Genomic DNA, 23,888 nt, shown 5'->3' on the forward strand with positions numbered 1-23,888 from the left:
TCGCGCCGCCGCCGTCGCGCCGCCGCCCGCTCGCCCCGCGCCGCGCCGCCCCCTGGCGGGGAGCGCCAGGCCGGACCGCGGCGGTGCGCCGGAGGGTGGGAGTCCGGCGGCCAGCCCCGGCCGGCTCCTCCACCATCACCGCCCCGAGCGTGCCTCCCTCCCGCCCGAGGCGGCCAGCGCCGGCTGCCCGAAGGCCGCTGCCCCGAGCCGGCGACGGCGAAGTCCGGGCCCCTTCTCCAAAGGAGTGCGCCTGGGAGTCAGCACCCGTCCGCGCGCAGCAGCCTCGCCCTCGCTGCGGCTTCGCATCAACTCTCCGGCTTCCGGGCACCCTCCCGCCTCCCACTCTTCGTTCCACCCTCCTAGCCCCTCGGCTTCAGCCTGGATGCCTCTCCAATTCTCCCGCGGGCGCTTCCCACGCGCGCCTCGACTGTCCGCTGCGCAGCCTCCTCCCCAAGCACAGGCTCCCTTCTCCCCACCCTCCGCAGCAGCCGCCCCGGCGCTTGGCTCCGGACCAGGAAGACTGGCCTCCGGGGTCGCCTCGGGCCGCGCGGGACCTGCCACCCCCCCCGGGTCAGCTCTCCGCCGTCCTTTGTGTGCGCGCCGCCAGCCCCTCCACGGAGCGCCTTCCACGCCGCCGCCTTGCGCACAAACGCGAAGGAAAGGAAGAGCGCGGGACAACCAGGGGACTGGGAGGGGGGGCAAAAGACGACAGCACTCACTCTGGGAAGGTTCCGGCATGGTGCTGCCTTTGGGTGCTTCTCGGTCTCGCCCCTACCCCGGCTTCTCCGCCCCGCCAGGGCCGGGGCAAAGGGGGACGGGGGAGGAGCGGAGCCACGGGGACCGCGTTGGAAATGGTGCTTCCGGAGCTGCAGGGAAGGGGGTCAAGCACTGTTTTGGTTTCGCTAAGGAGAGTTAGGGGAACCAGGAGGCTAGAGAAAGGCCCGTGAGAACAAATATATGGAAATAATCTTGCTCCCAGGGACTACCAGGGCTGCCGGCGTGTGGAGGGGGTGGGGGTGGGGGTTCGGCACATACATTTTTGTATTTGAACTTTTGTGAGCAAGTTGGATCGGATCCGACGCTTGGGTTTTTCGACTGCACTCGCCTTAAAAGTCGAGGTCTCTACACCGTAAGATCATGGCCCAACTTCAAAAGCAAAGGGCCTGAGAGTGGAGACTGCTTAATGCTTAAAGAAGGGGAGCATTCAATAGAGGAGAGAGAGAAACCCCAGGTCACGCTCCATGCCCCCGCCGGGGCTTCCGCGGCTCCTCTTCTTACCTGGTGCCTTTCCTAACAAAGTAAGAGAAGGTAAAGTCCCAGTGATCGTCCAGCCACGCTTCGACCGAGTCCTGGTCCCATTGCCGTTGCGGCCGCGCGGAGCCGGGGCCGGCCCTCTCCATGATCAGCGCGGCGTGTCTCTGTGGTCAGTTGGTGCTGGTTTTCCACTCCAGCTGGGGTCCCTCCCTCGGAGGAGCAGAACTCGCCTCGAGACCCTCCCCCCTTCGCCCTGCTTCAGTCGGGCAGGCTTTCGGCGGAGCTGCTCAGTCGCCGGGCCAGCCTCCTGCCGCGCCCCGCCTCTCCAGGTCCTCACCGTTTCCAGGTGCGGAGGGCGGGGGGGGGGGGTGGGGGTGGGGGTGGGGTGGGGGTGCCGCAGCCCCGCGCCTTCCCCGGGGTGTGTCTGAGACTGGCTCTGGAAGTCTCTCTAGTCTCTAGATTCCGGGGCGGCCAGGGCGGCGACTGGCGAGCTCTCCGGAAGCCTAGTGGCCAGGACTAGAAAGGAGGCCGTGCGGCCGCTGGGGTGCGCTGCATGCCAAGCCGGCTCCGGAGGAGCGCGCAAAGGTGACGGTGGATGTGTTCGCTGAGCGTCCCTCTCTAGGCAAGGAAAGGTCACGCTGTGGAGACCCAGCCCAAACCCAGAGAGCTGTAGCTGGGGAAATTTTCGCCCGAAAATGAGAGGTGCTGGTAGCCCGCGCTCTTTTCCCCGGGCCTGGGAGAACAATGACTGTCCTGCCTCACTTTCCGCCAGATCAGCGCGTGGGTCTGGGAGGAGCTGGGACCCACCTCCCACGAAGCCCTGACGGCGCAACGGCTCAGGGCGCCCCAGCCAAGGGACCACATCTGGGGTGACGAGATCTGGGACGTGAGTCACCAAAATAGATTTAACAGTCCTGGTGGGTAACTTCTAACAGAGCCATTCCTGTGATTAACGTTAATAACCATAGTAAGTATAAATTAACTGCCTTCACAAGAAAGGCTTAATTTGCATTAAGCCCCCTTTCCTAACTGGAAAAAGATAAAGGTAAATTGAGATACAATAATCACCATGGTTTGTGTATGAAATCACAAATCTCCATACAAGTAGGTTAACTTGATCTACGGGGCAGTCCCCAGGTACCGTGCAGAGCAGCCAGTTAGCCCAGTTTTTAATTCTTCATTTATATTGAACTGGAGTTAAAGTACACATACCACGAAAAATGTATCCGTTTAAAAGGACTCAGCATTCCTACCCTGTTTTGTCGTTATCCTCATCATGCTTTGATAGGGCTTCCCTTGTGGCTCAGCTGGTAAAAAAAAAAAAAAAAAACAAAAAACAAAAAACAAAAAAAACAAAAAAAAAAACTGCCTGTAACTGCGGCTGGGTTCGATCCCTGGGTTGGGGTGTTCCCCCGGAGAAGGGAGAGGCTACCCACTCCAGTGTTCTGGCCTGGAGAATTCCCTGGACTGTATAGTCTGCTGCTGCTGCTAAGTCGCTTCAGTCGTGTCCGACTCTGTGCGACCCCAGAGACGGCTCCGCCGTTCCTGGGATTCTCTAGGCAAGAACGCTGGAGTGGGTCGCCATTTCCTTCTCCAATGCATGCAAGTGAAAAGTGAACGTGAAGTCGCTCAGTCGTGTCCCACTCTTCGCGACCCCATGGACTGCAGTCTACCAGGCTCCTCCGCCCATGGGATTTTTCCAGGCAAGAGTACTGGAGCGGGTTGCCTTTGCCTTCTCCGCTGTATAGTCTACGGGGCTGCAAAGAGTCAGACAGGACTGAGCGACTTTCACTTCACTTCTATCATGCTTCACAAAAAAGAATTGGGAGTCTTCCCTTGCTTTATTCTCATCCCCATCTCCCTGCGGTTTTAATATGGTATTTTGCAATGACCTAATTTTTTTGGCAGAATTAAACTGGAGCTGTGTGTTTCACAACGTGTGAACGACACCATTAGCAGTGATATACCAAAAGTGATTTAGCTGACATACTTTTAACAAACTCCTTTCCAAATATTCTTGGCAAGAATGTAAGACATTACTCACTACATAGAAACACGTAATTAAACAGATAATATGAGAACTTTAAGAAATGTCTTCCAGTCCCCCAGTGCAATGGTTTATACTTCCTTCATTAAATGATTGTCCTTTTGTCATTTCCGTTTCTTTGAAACTTCACTGCTGTATGCCAGTAGCCACAAACCAGTAAAAAGCAAGCAAAGGAGTATGAACTAATACATGATAAGTTATATCAGATTTTAAAATGAGGATGATCTTCTAATTTCTTACTATGATAGTGATTATAGCGCTCATGACCTAAAGACCATCTCCTCAGTGCTCAATTTTTCTCTGTGGAAGGTCATGCATTTCTCCTCTCAGGAGGTCAATTATATTTTAAAATTCTACTTCCAACTAAGGATGGAGTGAATTTTTGGCTTAAAATGCTTGCTTTGGTTGGCTACCATGATTAAATAAACAGGCATTATCCAAATGTCCCTTTTCTCTCCCAACCTGAAAGGGTTAAATTATCAGAAACCAGGAAGGCGTCTAAAAAAAATTGTGCAAGAAAAACAATCCCTGGACTCTCCCATCAGTGAGTCTCAATTCTGTGTGGTATAGATGTTGGGTGGGGGTTACTGTGAAGGGATGGGATGAGGCATTTCAAACTGTTCTAGTCTCGAGAAAACTCAGAACAGTACCTCTTGTAACTTTAAAGTACTTAAAGTTAAGAATATTTTGAATTGGCCTCACCCTGGCATCTTGTTCTCTGGCTTCTTTTATTCTTTATCCCAGTTTCCTCCATTTTTTTTTTTTTAACATACATTCTTTCTAACTTATTGATATGGATTGCTCTAAGCATATCAAATCTTGTTTTAGAATAAGTTGAAGGATGAGTAAATAATAAACATTACGAGGAAATAACTTGGAAGGTGAGGTAAATGCTACTTAAAACAACAACAACAAAAAATGCAATGACCTAACAGACAAGCCCTCCAACCTGTTATATTCTCATTGTACTAGGAAAAAACTCAAATCTCTAACATGGCTTACAAGGTTCTGTATGACTTTTACTCATTTCTGTTGCTAAAGGTTTTGTTCATACAACTAGAAAAAACAAATAAAACCATGGATGATCAAATTCCTTTTCCAAAAGAGAACACAGATTATGAAAGTCATGACATCTTTCCTGCCTTGTTTTTTTTTTTTTTTCAAATACTACATAGTATCTTCTTTTTTCTTACAGCAAACATATATTCTAAGCTTGAGAAAATTGAGTCAATATATTAGCACATATAATAGGATCTAGGTCCCTCATTGTTGAAGGGGAAGCCTAGAAGGTACATTGTGATGTTGAAATGGAATTGGAGGTTAAAAATTAAATGTGTGTGTGTGTGTGTGTGTGTGTGTGCATGATGTGGGGAAATCCCACATGACAAGGAAATGCAGGCAGCTTTTAAGAGCTGTGGGCAGCCTGCAGCTGATAGCCTACAAGGAGCTCCAGCCACCAAGAAAATTAATTTTTTGGTATTATAACTGTAAGATTAAGAACTAAAGTGAGCTCAAAAGCAGATATTTCCCCAGTCACGCCTCAAATGAGACCACAACCACAATTCCAGCCAATAAACTGATTGCACCCTTATGAGATGCTAAGCAGTAGACATCTTCATAACCAACATCTTAATAACACTGAGTCCTATATCTATTAATGTATGTATTTATCCATTTACTTCAATCTTTTAAAATTTCTCCCAGCAGTGTCTTGAAGTTTTTAGTGTACATGTCTTACATGTATTTTGTTAAACTTATTTCAATATATATCCCACTGTCACTGAGAAATACTAGAAGCAATGATATTCATGTGTCAGAGTACACTTAGTCCTAGATTTTGGCTTAAAAATATGTTTCTTCACTTTAAAAGAAACCAAGAGTCTCTGTAGAAGATTCCAGGTCTGTGACAGGGAAAGCGCAAAATATACCTGGAAAATATTGTTTTGACAGAATGTAAGAAAGACTTAAACATAATGCCAGCATATCAGAACAGAGGACTTCCAAAGTCTAATACAAGTCTGAAACAATTAGAATATCAAAATACGTATTGATATATATTGACATATACTGATAGTAACAAATTTTAAACCATTGACTAAAATAAGAAACTGTGATTCCATACTGATATAAATAAATAACTAGATAAGCAAATAAACAGAAGAGAAAGGAATGTTCCTTACACTAGAATGTCAACAAAATGAATATAAAAGGAATCATGTAATTACAAAATCATTGAAAATAAGTTGTTAGTCACTCAGCCACCTCCGACTCTTTGCGACCCCATGGACTAGAGCCCACCAGGCTCCTCTGTCCATAGAATTCTCCAGGCAAGAATACTGGAGTGGGTAGCCATTCCCTTCTCCAGGCGATCTTCTTGACCTAGGCGTTGAACCTGGGTTTTCTGTATAGCAGACGGATTCTTTTACTGTCTGAGCCACTAGGGAAGCCCAGAAAAATCACTAATGGTCATTAGAATTAACTGATGAGAGTGTGATGATGGGTGGGATATTTACATAGCTTGAAGTATCACCTGGCAGGTTTCTTATTAGTTACCATGGGCAAATAGTATCTTTACAACAAAGAGACTCTAACCAAGTGATTCATTATCACTTCAGATCAGATCAGATCAGTCGCTCAGTCGTGTCCGACTCTTTGCGACCCCATGAATCGCATCACGCCAGGCCTCCCTGTCCCTCACCAACTCCTGGAGTTCACCCAGACTCACGTCCATCGAGTCAGTGATGCCATCCAGCCATCTCATCCTCTGTCGTCCCCTTCTCCTCCTGTCCCCAATCCCTCCCAGCATCAGAGTCTTTTCCAATGAGTCAACTCTTTGCATGAGGTGGCCAAAGTACTGGAGTTTCAGCTTGAGCATCATTCCTTCCAAAGAAATCCCAGGGCTGATCTCCTTCAGAATGGCTTGGTTGGGTCTCCTTGCAGTCCAAGGGACTCTCAAGAGTCTTCTCCAACACCACAGTTCAAAAGCATCAATTCTTCGGCACTCAGCCTTCTTCATAGTCCAACTCTCACATCCGTACATGACCACAGGAAAAACCATAGCCTTGACTAGACGGACCTTTGTTGGCAAAGTAATGTCTCTGCTTTTATTGGGACAAACCAATAGTATACACATTTAATAGAACATACTGAGGAGGATACAACATTATATTTATGTCATTACTGTCAAAATTGTGAATCTAATCATGAGGATGAGATTGATTGATTTCCATACAAACATACCTAGATTGAGGGACATTCTGCAAAATAACTCGCCTGCATGCTTCAAAGATTTTAAGGTCAAGAAAGGTAAAGACTGAGCTGTAGTTATCCATTGCTATGGAATGATATTACCACAATATTAGTGGCTTAAAGCAACACACATTCATTATCTCTGTTTCTGTGAATTAGGAGTCTAGGTTGGTTGAGCTGGGCACTCTGCTCAGGGGTGTCTCACAAGGGAATCAAGGTGCTGGCCAGATCTACAGTCTCATCTGAGGCTCAACTGGAGAAGGATCCTCTTCTACGATTACTCAGACTGTTGGCAGAATTAACTTTCTTGGGATTACAGAACTGAGAAATTCTTTCTCTTGCTGGATGCTGGCTGAAACTTTTACAGGTCACTGGCTGAAGGCCCCTCTCTGGTTCTCAAAGCCACTTTCAGTGCCTTGCCACGTGGAGCTTTCCAACGTGGCCACTTGTTTCCTCAGAACCAGCAAGGGAGACAGCCTCCAACAAGAAGGGCAGTTTTTTAATAATGTCATCCAAACTGTCACAGACGCATCATCACATGCATACCTTTGCCATATTGTTTGTTGGAAGTGTGGGCAAAAGAACACGTTGCCTGCCGTTTCAGTAAACAGCGAATGTTGCCTGCCATCAAGCCTTCAGCCACTGCAGCTGTCCCAACCGTGTGCCCAGAGGGGAATATAGGACGGAGACACACAGGATACTAGTCTAGATAGTTAAGATGCATATCTAAAAGGACTAATTTCTATGACCCCAGACTCTAGCATCTTCCCATACACAGAAAAGCACTAAAATCATTCATTTCAGATGGCTGTGTGTGTGTATGATTAGCAGTAATATTTTGATGTTTGACAACATGGTTTTTGTTTTGTTTTTCAGCAAAGACTCTTTCATGCTCTGGCTCCTCCCTTATCTCCTTGGAATAGTCCCTCAGAGCTATTTGAGAGGATGCGTCCTAGGCTACGGGCTTCTGTAGTGGCTCTGATGGTAAAGAATCTGCCTGCAAAGCAGAAGACAGGTTCGATCCTTGGGTCAGGAAGATCCCTTGGAGAAGGGAATGACAACCCACTCCAGCATTCTTGCCTGGAGAATTCCAGGAACAGAGGAGCCTGGTGGACTACAGTCCATGGGGTCATAAAGAGTTGGGGACAACTGAGTGACTAACATTTTCACTTTTCATCCTAGCTATAGTCCTTAGTAAGGCCAATGAATAAAATATAATTCTCAACTTTTAGGTTGTACTTTTTTTTTTTTAGTAGAAAGAAACAAATTAAGGTTTTGCCCTTGACCATACCAGGGTGTAAATAGAGGATGAAGGGATCATGGAGGCTACCTCAAGAATCCACCTAGAATAATATTGTAGAATAAGGTATAGTGATTGGGACATAACATGTGTTCAGTAGCTATTTGTTGGGTCAATTTAAACAGAAATGTGGGCTTTTTAAAGAGTATTTGGCAGTTGTTTTTGTTCAGTCATTAAGTCTTTGTGACTGTGGACTGCAGCACACCAGGCTCTTCTGTCCTCCACTCTCTCCCAGACTTTGTTCAAATTCCTGTCCATTGCGTCAGTGATGCTATCTAATCATCTCATCCTCTGCTGCCCCCTTCTCCTTTTGCCTTCAGTCTTTCCCAGCATCAGGGTCTTTTCCAAGGAGTCAGCTTTTTGCATCAGGTTGCCAAAGTATTGGAGCTTCAGCTTCAGCGTCAGTACTTCCATTGAAGATTCAGGACTGATTTCCTTTAGGATTGATTTCCTTGGTTTGATTGGTTTGATTTCCTTGCAGTCCATAGGACTCTCAAGAGTCTTCTCCAGCACCACAATTCCAATGCATCAATTCTTTGGCACTCAGCCTTCTTTATGGTCCAACTCTCACATCTGTGCATGACTACTGGAAAAAACAGTTTTGACTATACGGACCTTTGTCAGCAAAGTGATGTCTCTGCTTTGTAAAATGTTGTCTAGGTTTGTCATAGCTTTCCTTCCAAGGAGCAAGTGTCTTTTAATTTCACGGCTGCAGTCACTATCCACATTGATTTTGGAGCCCAATAAAATAAAATCTGTCATTGCTTCCACTTTTCCCCTTTTGTTTCCCCCTTTTATGAAGTGATGGAACTGGATTCCATGGTCTTAGTTTTTTGAATGTTGAGTTTTAAGGCAGCTTTTTCACTCTCCTCTTTCACCATTGTCAAGAGGCTCTTTAGTTCCTCTTCACTTTCTGTCATAAGGGTGGTATCATCTGCATATCTGAAGCTGTTGATACTTCTCCCAGCCATCTTGATTCCAGCTTGTGATTCATCAAGCCTGGCAGTTGGATGATGCTTATTTAACTGCATATAAGTTAAATAAGCAGGGTGACAATATACAGTCTTGTCATACTCGTTTCCTAATTTTGAACCAGTCCATGTCTGGTTCCAACTGTTGCTTCTTCACCTGCATACAAGTTTCTCAGGAGGCAGGTAAGGTGGTCTGGTATTCCCATCTCTTTAGGAATTTTCCACAGTTTTCTGTGATCCACACAGTCAAAGGCTTTGGTGTAGTCATTGAAGCAGAAATACATGTTTTTCCTGGAATTCCCTTGGTTTCTCCATGATGCAATGAATGTTGAGAATTTTATCTCTGGTTCCTCGGCCTTTTCTAAATCCATCTTGTACATTTTGAGATTCTCGATTCATGTACTGCTGAAGCCTAGCTTGAAGGATTTTGAGTATAAGCTTGCTAGCATGTGAGATGAGTGTAATTATATGGTAGTTTGAACATTCTTTGGCATTGCCCTTCTTTTGGAATGGAGAGGCGTTCCATTGGGATTGGAATGAAAACTTATTTTTTCCAGTCCTGTGGCCACTGCTGAGTCTTCAAATGTGTTGAGATATTGAATGCCACACTTAACAGCATCATCTTTTAGAATTTTGAAGTGAAGTGAAGTCTCTCAGTCATGTCCGACACTTGGCGACCCCATGGACCGTAGCCTACCATGCTCCTCCGTCCTTGGGAGTTTCCAGGCAAGACTACTGGAGTGTGTTGCCATTTCCTTCTCCAGAGGATCTTCCCAACCCAGAATTGGGAAGATTTAAAATTTTAAATAGCTTTAAATTTTCACTCAACTTTGATACTGCCTATGGCAGTACTTTTGCTTATTGGATATATGTAAATATGTCAGCAACTGATCTTTGGGAAAGGTTTATTTCTTTTAGTGGTCTGTGGAAGTCTTATCACTCGTCACAAGATCATCCTTTATTTTTAGCAGCACTAGGCTCATGTGATCTAGCAGTTCTCTACAGAGAGCATTGGAGTACATATTTCAAGGTGTCACATGGTAGGGATCAGCTTAATATTTTAACTGCATAAATTTAAATCAAACCATAATTATGAATTTCAAAGACAGAACCAACCTATGAATAATAAGACCGTGTTATGGTGCAGTGCAATGATTTCAATCAGTACACAGCATTTTCCCTCCAAATCAAACATAGGGTTTTTTACCTAAGTCTCTTGAAGCAGCCAAGAATTCTATTTGATATATAAAGGCTGATCTGTGTGAAGAGACATTACACAGTGCATGGCGAGCAGCTGTTCTTCCCATCAAGGAAGGTCACAATGAAAGGAAATGGACTTACATTCAAACAGGAGAGATTCTGGACAGATACTAGACACACGTTCCTGACAAAGGGATGCAGCACAGATGGATTCAGGATGAAAAACAACTGTGGAATTTCCCCCTAGCAACTTTTACAAATGAGGTGGACAACCATCTGTTGGTAACGCTTTGAAGTCCTGTCTCAGGGCAGATCAACCTCAGGAACTCCTGAGGCTTCTCACTACCCTTTCACCTGCATCTGCAGAAGATATTAAACAGAAGAATGGTGGTGTTTTAATTGATCAGTATAATAGGCACCATTCACAGAAACATGAAATAACCTAAAACACCTATACCCAGAACAAACCTATGCTCCTTTCATCCACTTTCCTGTTAAAGAAAAGATTTCATTCTCTAGAGAAAATATCTTGTGCTAGTCAGAATGGCTAAAAATAAAATAATTAGTTTAGAAAGAAATAGCAAGGAGTGAAACACTTTTAAAAGTCAACTGCATCTGGGTGTGACACACTTAACTAAAAACCAGTTTAAAAGTAGGTCATTTAAAAATAGACTCTTTAAAGGTTAAAGGAACAAAAATGTGTATGTTTAAATGTAAATCAAGAGATATAGTTTTGTTGATCTTGATTCCAGCCTAGAGAATCATTTGTCTTTTCTTTGTAAGTTACAGACTAAAATTTTTTTTAGGTGATGCTCAGTCTCATTTAAAACATCTCAGATGACTGCATAGACATCATTATGAAACCTGCTGCTGCTGCTGCTAAGTCACTTCGGTCGTGTCCGACTCTGTGCGACCCCATAGACGGCAGCCCACCAGGCTCCCCCGTCCCTGGCATTCTCCAGGCAAGAACACTGGAGTGGGTTGCCATTTCCTTCTCCAATTTTGAAGCCTGCCTTTTTCCAAATACGTAAGGAAAGTGTGATATAATTATAATGCCACAGAAAAAAAAAAAAAAAAAAAGAACCTCATGACCAGAGATAATTTTCATCTCTTAAGAGTAGCTTTTGGATAACTTGTTTGACTCAACTCTGAAAACAAAAGTCAACATTTTATAATTTAATAAAATCAACTAAAACTCAAAAAAGACCCAAAGTATTAGGGACACTTATGCAAAATTCTTCATTCAATTTTGCTACATGCCTTGAAAATAATACATGTTTTAAATAAACAAAGGCTGTATGGAGATGAAGCCAGAAGTTCATTCTTTTCACAGTGACTCAATTTTCCCATTCACTTCTTATAGGGAAATGAACAATATGTTGAAAGTAGGTAATGTACAACATTCTAGTCTGGAAGTTCCAGGATAAAATTCCAGCTATGCTTACATAAAACGTTGTCTTTAAATAATGGCACTTCCAAGAACAGTAATCAATAAATCAGTTGAAAGAAGGAACTGCTCTATGGAACAGGCCCTGCCTGATTCCTTCAGTTCATTTGTTTTCATTCTTCTCCGTCAGTGGAATCACTGAGGTGGTGCATATATTGGAAGTATTGTGCAATACTAGTCTGAGAACGTGAAAAAACATTTCTATAATGTCTTAAAACTCTAGAATTGATCAATGTAAGTTATTGTCTCTTTGCCATAGTTACCTTGGAAAGCCTTATGTTTTTATAAACTGTGTTGCCATTGCTTGAAACATTTTGGGAAATTTCTCTTTGAATTGCTTTCAGAGTCTGCATTTGACTTTTTGCATCTCTTCAGTAGTGACAATATTTTGGTTTGTAGATTTCATGCTGAGAGTGATTTTTTTATTTTTTTGGGTATATTTTAAAGAGCCCAAAGTTACTTCACCTATGGTCCGTTGGGAAATATGAGGGTTTTTTGTTTTTTTTTTGTAAAATGGTTACAAGGTTATGAGACTGATTTTTATAGTCTAGATTAGAAGTGTTGGAGAAGACTCTTGAGAGTCCCTTGGACTGCAAGGAGATCCATCCAGGCCATCTGAAGGAGATCAGCCCTGGGATTTCTTTGGAAGGAATGATGCTCAAGCTGAAACTCCAGTACTTTGGCCACCTCATGCAAAGAGTTGACTCATTGGAAAAGACTCTGATGCTGGGAGGGATTGGGGGCAAGAGGAGAAGGGGACGACAGAGGATGAGATGGCTGGATGGCATCACTGACTCAATGGATGTGAGTCTCCGTGAACTCCGGGAGTTGGTGATGGACAGACAGGGAGGTCTGGCGTGCTGCAATTCATGGGGTCGCAAAGAGTAGGACACAACTGAGCAACTGATCTGATCTGATTATCCTGTTTGTCAGCTATGTGACTGCCCAACACCTCAGTTCCTTTATTTGTAACAAGAGTAACAATGGTTCACATAGACTTGTTCTATTAAGTGATATAATAAATACACCATAGTAGTCAGAGTGCCCAGCACACAGTTAAACAGTTCTCACCTAGAGAATAACTCCATGAAGGGATTTCTAGACCTCTCCTTTCTATTAAACTCTCAACCCATCAATTCAGATCCAGCACATCCTTCAAAACTGACTCCAAATCCATTCTCTGAAGTCACCTTTTTTGTGTAAATAATTCATTTGTAATTTTCTCTTTTTCCAAGCAGTCATGGAGTCCTCAAGACTGATCTTTCATCATGACTCTTAAATCTTTTTCTCCAACCCACTTCCTGTCTTCAATCCTTGAAGCCATGCCTTCTCCATGCTACAGGCAGAGTGATCTTTCTGAAGTGTTAGCCTGATGGAGTCACTTCCCTCTTAAAACATGTCAGTGTCTCCCCATTATCCTCTGGTAGAGGATAATCTTCTCAGTAGGACATAGAAAGCTATTTGTGATCTGAAGTTGGTTTACTGCAGAAACTCAATGCCTCATTTCTTTAAATGTAGCATATTCTCATGTTCCTAGGATTTTGCATGAGGCTGAAATTTGTTCTCTTTTGCTTCTGGCTAATTCCTACTATTTCCTCTGGATTTATTTTAGACATTTAGTGCTCCAGGAAGCTCAACACTCTCAGGCCCTCTAAGGGCCCCACTTCCCACACAAGGTTTATTTATGTATACCTCATAAGTAATCTCATAACACCTGCTCAGCCATTGCACTGTATTTTTACCCTTTATTTGAAATTTATTTACAGGTACTGTGTCTTAGTCATACCAATCTTAGTTACACCCTCCAGGACCCTGTGTTCATATTTGTATCCCTAGGAACATCATGTGCTCAGTTGTTCAGTTGTGTCTGACTCTTTGTGACCCCATGAACTGTAGCCAGGCTCCTCTGTCCATGGGATTATCCTGGAAGAACACTGGAGTGGGTTGCCATTTCCTCCTCCAGGGAACATAATAGGGCTCAGTAATCATTTATAGAATGAACGAATGAATGAATAATGTTTCTGACGTCTTATTTACTGTTCTTGTGACTCATTAACAATTTTTATTGCTATTAAGATTTTATAAAAAACTTTCAAATGTTTGCTCTCACACCTGCCCTCTCTGCCTTGGAAAAATCCAAATAGTTGCATTGAATCTACCTCAACCTCTCACTTAATGTGGATCTTTAAGGATCTTCTTAAAGGATCATCTCAGAAGGGTCTTCTGAGTAAGCAAATAAGACACACAATCAGAGCTGCCAAACAGAGCTGTGACTTTCTTGAGGCGTTTGTCTACTCTGGACATTATATTCTATATTTACTACTTTTTTTTTTTTTTTTTATTCCTGATGTCTGTAAGCTTCATAAGGTTGAGTTTGCTTCATTCACCACTGGGTCATCAGGTCCCACAATACTATCTGGCACATACTGGGTCTTTAATTTTAAGTAAAGTATTGAATACCAGATTACAAGATCCTTGAGAACAGTAAATTGTGTATGTTCCACATCATAACCTAAAATGTCATATAGTATGTGATTGATAGATATATGTTCATGTATTTTTTTGTTGTAGTTGATGATAAAAAATAACAGGGTGCCTCTTGAGGCAGACAGTACCTGTAGGTATCCTTTGAGGGGGAAAATTAAAAATTAAGTGAGCACTTCCAACCTGTGAGAAAGAGGGCAGACAGTTTCTTTGAATCAGATCTGCTAAAAATCGCATGGAGTATTGCCTGTAGTTATGTACAAGTGGTATAGGAAGGTTTCCCCTAAAGGGGGAACCTGGGACCCCTTGAGCAAAGAAAGATTCCTAGGATGGAGTTAGATTAATTTGCATAAGGAACTTGGAACTTCTGAAAGAGATGAACTAAAATGTATATCTGAATCACCTGAGATTTAGCCCTGGGAGGCAGCCAGGGGTGGCGGGGGTTGGTGGAGACTGTGGCAAGCTGAGTCAGGATGTCCCTGATCTAGGTACAGAGGCAGAGAAGAGCACTGGGCTCCTCCTGAGGAAAATTCATCTGCCGAAAGGGCAGAGGTGGTTTCACCTCAAAGTTACGGAAGCATACCGCATCGTTCACTTACAGGACACCTTCTGAGTCTGAGAGAGTCCTAGCAATGTGGTCACATTGTTGCAACTACTTAACTGCTGACATTGAGCGAATGACTGTTTCCACCCAACATTTCCTCCTCAGACTCTTCAGTAAGATCACTGGAGTGACTAAAGGCATTTGGGGGATTCAGCTAAGAGGAAGTTGAGTTAGGAATACATTTAGTCTGGTTTAAGGGGGATATCTTTATGTGGTTCAAAGTCAGTTCATTTTTTAAACAATTAATTTGTATTGGAGTATAGTTAGTTGAGCCAACTCTGGGAAATAGTGAAGGACAGGGAAGTCTGGCGTGCTGCAGCCCACGGCAGGGTCGCAAGGAGTTGGACATGACTGAGCAACTAAACAACAGCAACAAAGAGCTGCTTTACAATATTGTGTTAGTCTCTGCTGTACGGCAGAGTGAGTCAGCTATTTGTATACATATATCCCCTCTTTTGGGGATTTCCTTCCCATCTAGGTCACCACCGAGTACTGAGTCGAGTTCCCTGTGCTATACAGTAGGTCCTCATTCATTATTTATCTGTTTTATACATAGTAGTGTGATATGGTGATCCCAGCTCATCCCACCCTCTCACCCCCCAAGCCTGGTGTCCATACATTTGTTCTCTACATCTGTGTCTCTATTTCTGCTTTGCGAATAAGTTCTTCTGTATCATCTTTCTAGATTCTACATATAATCGATATGATGTTTGTTTTTCTTTTTCTGTCCTTTCCTTTTTATTGTTGAGTTTTTGCTAGCTGCCCTGATGTAGGAATGACTTATAAGAATATCCCTACCACCCATTCTTCAGAATCACCTAATCCCAGGACAAGAAAGGTCAGACATCCTGTCAAGATATGAATGTGCCTATGTCACCTGTCACTAGAATTAGGTGGATAATTCTAGAGTAAAAAGACTCCGATTTGGAGAATCAGGAAAACTGTGAAGAAACAGTTTAAAATGAAACTGTGAGATGTTTTAAAATTACTGGACAGCAAAAAATTCTGGAAGGTATAGAAGGAAAATGCTACTTTACTAGCCTTTGCTGAAAAAGGTATTAACTATTTGATTCTGGAGACAAACCAAAAAGAAAAGGATGTAGGGTATGGTTTCCAGGGCCTTCACCTGATACTCTACCATTCCCTACCCTCCATCATTTTTTTAAACAGAGCTTCATGGTGGCAGAGGACATGGTGCCTGACGTTGCTGGACTCCTGGGGGTGCAAGTGCGCTGTACCCCGAGTTTCAGTATGCAAGCACAACAGACTAACATGTGGCCAGTGGCCCTGTGTAAGGATAATCTGTCAAGATATCCCAATGGTGGGATTCCAACTGGAAGTAAGTCTATTTTTTCCTGTAGGTGGGAAATAGACTACCAGAAATTGAGGATGTGTAGGTGATGAAATTCTAGCCCAAACCAAAGAACACTGTTGGGTATGAATGCAGATTAAGAATGAAAGGTACAACAATAGGAAATACAGATGTAGGTAATGAAGGGCTTATATGGTTCCCTCCTCTTGGTGATTCCTATGTTCTCCTGTATAACCATAGCACAGTGTTTGGAAGTCCTAAAATAAATATTTGAAGATTAGGAGAGGCACTGGGTATCTTCTGTTTGTTCCTCTGGCTCTTCTGTTCCCCAGAGGGCTGGCTTATAAGGACTGTATAAACAAGTTCCTTTGGAGGCAAGAATATATACAGTGGAGAAAAGACAGCTCTTCAATAAGTGATGCTGGGAAAACTGGACAGCTACGTGTCAAAGAACGAAATCAGAACATTCTCTAACACCATGTACAAAGTTAAATTCAAAGTGGATCAAAGATCTAAATATAAGACCGGATACTATAAAACTCCGGAAAACTCAGGCAGGACACTGACATAAATTTCAACAATACCTTTTTGGAACCATCTCCTAGAGGAATGGAAATAAAAACAAAAATAAACAAATGGGACCTAATTTAACTTAAAAGCTTTTGCACAGTAAATGAAACCATGAACAAAATGAAAAGATAACCTAAAGAATGGGAGAAAATATTTGCAAACAATATAATCAATAAAGGATTAATATCAAACATATATAAATGGCTCAATATATAAAAAAAAGGACAACACAATAAAAAATGGGCAGAAGATCTATATAGACATTTCTCCAAATAAGACATACAGATGGGCAACAGGCACATGAAAATATGCTCAACATTGCTAATTGTTAGAGAAACGCAAATCAGACCTACAATGAGGTATATTACCTCACACTGGTCAGAATGACCGTCATCAAAAAGTCTACAAATAATAAATACTGGAGACAGTGTGGAGAAAAAGGAACCCTCCTACACTGTTGGTAGGAATGTAAATTGGTGCAGCCAGTATGAAGGACAGTATGGAATTTCCTGAAAAAACTAAAAATAAAGTTACCATCAATTCAGTTCAGTTCAGTCGCTCAGTCGTGTCCGACTCTTCACAACCCCATGAATCGCAGCACGCCAGGCCTCCCTGTCCATCACCAACTCCCGGAGTTCACTCAGACTCACGACCATTGAGTCAGTGATGCCATCCAGCCATCTCATCCTCTGTTGTCCCCTTCTCCTCCTGCCCCCAATCCCTTCCAGCAGCAGAGCCTTTTCCAATGAGTCAACTCTTTGCACGAGGTGGCCAAAGTACTGGAGTTTCAGCTTGAGCATCATTCCTTCCAAAGAAATCCCAGGGCTGATCATATGATCCTGCAATTCCACTCCTGGACATAAATCCAGAGAAAACTATAATTCAAAAAGATGCATACACTCCAATGTTCACTGCAGCACTCCTTACAATAGCCAATACATGGAAGCAACCCAAATATCCATTGACATTGGAATGGATAAAGAAGATGTGGTATACTTATACAATGGAATACTACTCAGCCATAAAAAGAATGAAATTGGCAGCAACATGGATGGACCTAGAGATTTTCATACTAAGTGAAGTCAGTCAGACAGAGAAAGACAAATATCATATGATGTCATATATATCTGGAGTCTAAAAAAGTGATAAAACTGAACTTATTTACAAAAGAGAGACTGACAGACATAGAAAACAAATTCATAGTTTCCAAAGGGGAAATGGGGAGGGAGAGATAAATTAAGAGTTTGGGATTAGTACAGATACACTGCTGTATATAGCATAAATAACCAACAAGGTCCTACTGTATGGCACAGGGAACTATATTCAATATTTTGTAATAACCTATAAGGCAAAAGAATCTGAAAAAGAATATATATGTGTATATATATGAACTGAATCACTTTTTACTGTACACCTGAAATGAATACATTGTAAATCAACTATTGTTCAATTTAAAAATATGAATATAAAAACATATTAACCAATATAATATATAATATGTGATTATAAAAGTATAATAATATAGATTTGTAAAGTTTCTCATTTTATTAAATTTTAGCAGGATTAAAAATAACAAGTTCCTTTGCCCTCTGGCCTTTGGTTGTCTTGGTTAATAGGGAGGATCAGCAAGAGATGGCAGGCCAGGAGGAAAATGAGCTCAGAATCTTTAAGAAACCTGCTATGGTAAACTAAACATGATGCCATTTTTTTTTTTTTTTTTCTTTTTGCTGTTGAAGGGTGAAGTCTAATTCCTATCTCCCCTGTAATCAGGACTGGCCTAAGTAACTTGCTTGAACAACTGAATGCAGTAGAAGTGACATTTTGAGGCTTCTGAGGCTAGATCATCACAAGCAGACTTACAGACCCCGCTGCTTCAGTCTCTTGGAGAACTCACTCTTGGAGTTCTGAGCTGTCTTGTAAGTAAGAGGTCAATTACACTGAGACTTCCCTGCTGGAAGGACCCACAGGGAGAGAGCATGGAGAGAGTGATGCTGGCCACCCGCTAGCCGTTCCAGCCCTCTGAGGCAGATATGTGAGTGAGGACAAGGTCTTGGAGGACATGGCAGTCCCAGCAGATATCTCGTGAAGAAGAACCAAAGGAGCCAGCCAACGGCTTTACTGAGGCCCCAGATATATATGACCCCTGTTGTGCTGGCTCAGACAGCTCCAGCTGCTCCAATCACCCCAGCCGAGGCTCCAGGATTTTGTGAAGCAAGAATAATCTTACATCCCTGCTGTGCCCTGCCAGAACTAGTGACCCACAAAACTGTGAGCACAGTATGTGATTATCGTTTCACAGCAATAAACAACCAAACACCTGGTAACCTCCTAGCTGGGTGAGCCCTGATAGACTCTGTCCCTCTGCCAAAGACTCTTCAAGACAGCCTCTCCATAGAACCACTCTCGCTTTACAGCCTGCAGGAGGGAATGACTCCCCGCCATCATGCACTGTACTATCTTTTGTTATGGGCTTTTGAAAATCTTGTCCACCTTTCAAAGTAAAGTCCCCTAACTAAATTCTCCTGAATCACCTAGTTTGAGAGTGTTATCTGTTTCTTGTCAGGATCTTGGCTTATAAACCAGACTTGATATATATATATACACATCTCAAGATTTATTAAAGAGCAGAGGAGAAAGCTACAGTCTATGTAAGGAGGTTCAAAATTATGCTTTAGAAAGCCACAAATTAACAAAACAGCACATGTACATACTTATATCAGGTAATTAGCATGTTACCCTTAATGAAATGTTTTAGAATACTTTAGAAGAGACTAGGTGTTTAAGACTGTCCTTAAGGTTTTCTGGATTCATTGAGTCTTACTCATTCTTTTGCTTTCTGTGGAAATTGGTCATTTTCTGGTACTGTGTTATTTTATTTAACAGTTTTATGTCACACTTTCTATATTCCAGGCACTCTGGAATAATATACAAATAATAATTCACTCAATCCTCCTAATAACCCTATCAGCCGTGAGCTGCTATCATCGCCATTTTACAGATGAAGACACTGGGGCATGCAGAGATTATATTAATGGGCAAAGGGCTCACAGTAAGTGGCAGAGCTAGTGACTGAAGCCACACAGTGCAGCTAGAGGGTATGCACTCTTTGCCACTGTGTTATACTGTGAGGTCTTGTCAGGATTATTTGTAAAAGTGTGGGAGTGTTTAAAGAAAACAAAAATAAGGATTGTATAGAACTTCCAAGCTAGTAACAGTAGAGAGCCATTACCTTTCCCTGGACTGAAGGAAAGGGAGAAGTTACCAGACATCAAGGGAGCTGTTTGTACAGGGTATCTGACAAAAGTTGGTAGCATTTAGGGAGAGATGCAGATAGCCAAAGATGACCCAGTGGAGGAGAAGGAGGGTGAATACACACTCTCATCTCATTGTCCCATGCCCTTCGATCTTCTGCTTATCTAACCCACCTGAAGCCAAGTGGCCAGGGCAGTCCACGTAGGTCAGCCTTCCAAGACTACAGAGCAGGGTGCTGGTGAGAATGGTGGAGGATGGGTCTGGACAAGCAAATAGAAGATAGCCAACACACCAAAATCTTACCGAGGGTCAGGTTAGGGTGGTGTAAGGCGAGAAGGGTGTTTTGGAGAATTACCAGGTGTTCCATGTCGAGCTCTAGATGAGTGTGGCTGGGGCTCAAAATGCAACCATTTACAGACTTTATGTTGTACCATATGACATTACCATTTTTATAGGTAAAATACCTGGAAAAATTGTCAATTTCATATAGTTCAACCTAATAGTCTGTGTATTTTCCCATAGAGTTGCTAATAGATAAACGACTCATACCAGATGACTAAATATGTTGCTTCTCACTTGTCAGTTAGGGTTGTTAAACAGAATGGGTATTCTAATTGGACTACATGAAACATTTTTTTCTTTTTTGGTTGTTCAGGGATGAGTCATTGCTCTTCTCTGTTACCATGTCTTGGTCAGAACCACCCTAGTCTATCCTGACAGGTCACTCTAACTCCAGATTTCTGTCCTGGTCCCAATCTCTCTAAGGCTCCAGGGTTCTTCATGCACATTTCTCGTATGGGTTTTTAAGCAGCAACAGTAAGGAGTGAGTGTCAAAAGGAATCTATCCTCCTAGGTGCCCCCTCACTATATTCATGTAACTAGGAAAATCACTTTTATTAGTTCCCTATGGCTGTGGTGAGTGGCTTAACACAAATCTATTCTTTTATACTTCTGGAAGTCAGAGGGCTGAATTAAGTCTCACAGGGCTAAAATCAGTGGGACTAAAACTGATGTGTCTGCAGGATTGGTTCATTTTGGAAGAGAATCCATTTCTTGCCTCTTCCAACTTTTAGAAGCTGCTAGAATTCCTTGGCTCATGTCCACATGGCTCCAACCTCTACTCCATTGTTGGCAAGGACCCACCAGAATGGAATTGTCTGGTCCCTGGGGTTCTTGGTAAATTGATGGTGGGATAGGGAGGGGAGGGCTGGGAATGAAGAAACGAAACTATACCAAAGGCAACCCACTCCAGTGTTCTTGCCTGAAGAATCCCAGGGACGGGGGAGCCTGGTGGGCTGCCGTCTATGGGGTCGCACAGAATCGGACATGACTGAAGCGACTTAGCAGCAACTTAGCAGGGAGGGGAGGGTTGGGGGTGAAGAAACTAAACTGTACCAATTACTACATTCTTTATTCTTTGCTCTTCACTAAAACAAACAAATAATCTTATAATACTATACAATAAAAGGATTTGTACCTACATGTTTCAATCCCTTTGATGGTTAACTTCTTTAATTAGGAGACTCCGTCAATGGGCATTTTCTAGAAGTCGCTAAACCCTTATGGTCTGTGTGCACGCATGCTCAATCGCTCAGTCGTGTTCAACTCTTTGTGACCCCATGGACTGTAGCCCATCAGGCTCCTCTGTCCATGGAATTCTCCAGGCAGGAATCCTGGAGTGGGTTGCCATTTCCTACTCCAGGGAATCTTCCCAACTCAGGGATGGAACCCGGGTCTCCTGCACTGAGACTCCTGGGCCTATTTTATGTCAGGCATTGTCTCATGATCTTACATAGTTCATTGCATTTAAATCTTCCCTCCTTCAGTAAGGCAGATTGTCTTTCTATTTTATAGATGAAGTGATAAGGCTCAGGAATTTTTTCTAGCTGGTTATAAGAGACGGGTCTCTAGCCATATTATTGGTTTATAAGCATCAATTACGGTCACATTTAAATCAAGTGGCAAGTGAAGCAAGAGTATTGCTGGATGCTTGAATGCAGCTAATCTAGGAACACAGCCAAGATGTTATATAATTGTAAGATGTAATGAGAGTTCGCATAGGTCCTATTTTGTTCTAATTAATCCCTCACTCCAAGCAAACCCTATTATCCAATACCCCAGCATATCCTCCTTAAACTCTCTCACCACCAAATCCCTGAACTATATATATATGTCAGTAATGTATGAAAGATGTGTAAAAAGTACCTTGAGTAAGGATGAGTGTGTGTGTGCTAAGTCACTTCAGTCATGTCCAACTATTTTTGACCCCATGGACTGTAGCCCACCAGGCTCCTCTGTCCATGGGATTCTCCAGGCAAGAATACTGGAGTGGTTGCCATGCCTTCCTCCAGGGGATCCTCCTGACCCAGGGATCAAACCCATGTTTCCTGCGGCTCCAGACTTGCAGGTAGATTCCTTGCCACTGTGCCACTGGGGAAGCCCAGGTAAGGATAGTGCTCGTTAAAGTTTGGTTGAATAAAAAGTTAGAAAAAAACATAATCTGAAATGCACAGTAACAAATACAGAAGGCAAATAAAATGTTTGCTACCATTCCAAAGTTACAGCCTTATTCTTTACCACTGAGCCTCCTGGGAAGCCCAGTTTAAAAAACAGCAGCCACAAAATGACCAAGTTGGTATATAAGTCCTTTTTGAAAAAAGGTTGAAAGCACACCATGAAACTGAAAGACAGGACTGCAAAAATCTCCTGACTGAAAGATTATGAAGCTACAGAACAACAATTCTGTATATATAGAAGAGTGCTCCCTCAAATTTTTCGCTTGCTTTTGATTTTTGGAGAGCTGTATTTTATATATGAACAACAATCACCATTTGAAACAGACATTTCTGCTGCGTACAAGCATTGGTTTCTCCCTTCCTTCCAACAATACCTAGACTTTATTCAAGGTATCGTCTCTTCCCCATACCTCTTGTAGGTCTCAGGAGAACTTGACCTCATCACTCCAGGTTGCTCTGGCGGGCGGGTCTAGTGCACCTAAAGCTAATTGCCCCTCTAGACCAAGTGATGGGTGCTAGAGATGACATGTGACCCAGCTAACTGAAAAGAGGTTCGCAAGGGGCCTCTGAGAAAGACTTACCATCACAGTGAGAGAGATTCCTAGAGTAACCCTCTCTCTAGACATTATCCTGAAAATGAAACTTCTATTTAGAGTCAGGCGGGTCATGGTGGAGAGGTCTGACAGAATGTGGTCCACTGGAGAAGGGAATGGCAAACCACTTCAGTATTCTTGCCTTGAGAACCCCATGAACCGTATGAAAAGGCAAAATGATAGGATACTGAAAGAGGAACTCCCCAGGTCGGTAGGTGCCCAGTATGCTACTGGAGATCAGTGGAGACATAACTCCAGAAAGAATGAAGGGATGGAGCCAAAGCAAAAACAATACCCAGTTGTGGATGTGGCTAGTGATAGAAGCAAGGTCCGATGCTGTAATGAGCAATATTGCGTAGAAACCCGGAATGTCAGGTCCATGAATCAAGGCAAATTGGAAGTGGTCAAACAGGAGATGGCAAGAATGAACGTCGACATTCTAGGAATCAGCGAACTAAAATGAACTGGAATGGGTGATTTTAACTCAGATGACCATTATATCTACTACTGCGGGCAGGAATCCCTCAGAAAAAATGGAGTAGCCATCATGGTCAACAAAGGAGTCTGAAATTCAGTAATTGGATGCAATCTCAAAAATGACAGAATGATCTCTGTTCATTTCCAAGGCAAACCATTCAATATCACAGTAATCCAAGTCTGTGCCCCAACCAGTAACACTGAAGAAGCTGAAGTTGAATGGTTCTATGAAGACCTACAAGATCTTTTAGAAGTAACACCAAAAAAAGATGTCCTTTTCATTATAGGGGACTGGAAGGCAAAAGTAGGAAGTCAAGAAACACCTGGAGTAACAGGCAAATTTGGCCTTGGAATACAGAATGAAGCAGGGCAAAGGCTAATAGAGTTTTGCCAAGAGAACGCACTGGTCATAGCAAACACCCTCTTCCAACAACACAAGAGAAGACTCTACACATGGACATCACCAGATGGTCAACACCGAAATCAGATTGATCATATTCTTTGCAGCCAAAGATGGAGAAGCTCTATACAGTCAGCAAAAACAAGACCGGGAGCTGACTGTGGCTCAGATCATGAACTCCTTATTGCCAAATTCAGACCATCAATCATCAG

General features: G+C 43.0%; 1 protein-coding gene across 1 annotated transcript; it reads left to right on the plus strand.

The window, feature by feature from the left end:
* Window positions 1–40: 40 nt before the first annotated feature.
* Window positions 41–18,972, plus strand: LOC129640885 (translation initiation factor IF-2-like). The gene is made up of 2 exons (XM_055565857.1): window positions 41–1,600; window positions 18,175–18,972. The coding sequence occupies exon 1, from the start codon at window positions 383–385 to the stop codon at window positions 914–916; it is 534 nt and encodes a 177-aa protein (XP_055421832.1). The 5' UTR covers window positions 41–382; the 3' UTR covers window positions 917–1,600; window positions 18,175–18,972.
* The last annotated feature ends 4,916 nt before the right edge of the window (window positions 18,973–23,888 follow it).

The sequence above is a fragment of the Bubalus kerabau genome, unplaced genomic scaffold, assembly GCF_029407905.1.
Source record: "Bubalus kerabau isolate K-KA32 ecotype Philippines breed swamp buffalo unplaced genomic scaffold, PCC_UOA_SB_1v2 scaffold_50, whole genome shotgun sequence".
Lineage (NCBI taxonomy): Eukaryota > Metazoa > Chordata > Mammalia > Artiodactyla > Bovidae > Bubalus > Bubalus kerabau.

Excerpts from the sequence above, each read along its gene's own strand:
- LOC129640885 (XM_055565857.1), top strand. The coding sequence starts at position 383 with ATGCCTCTCCAATTCTCCCGCGGGCGCTTCCCACGCGCGCCTCGACTG.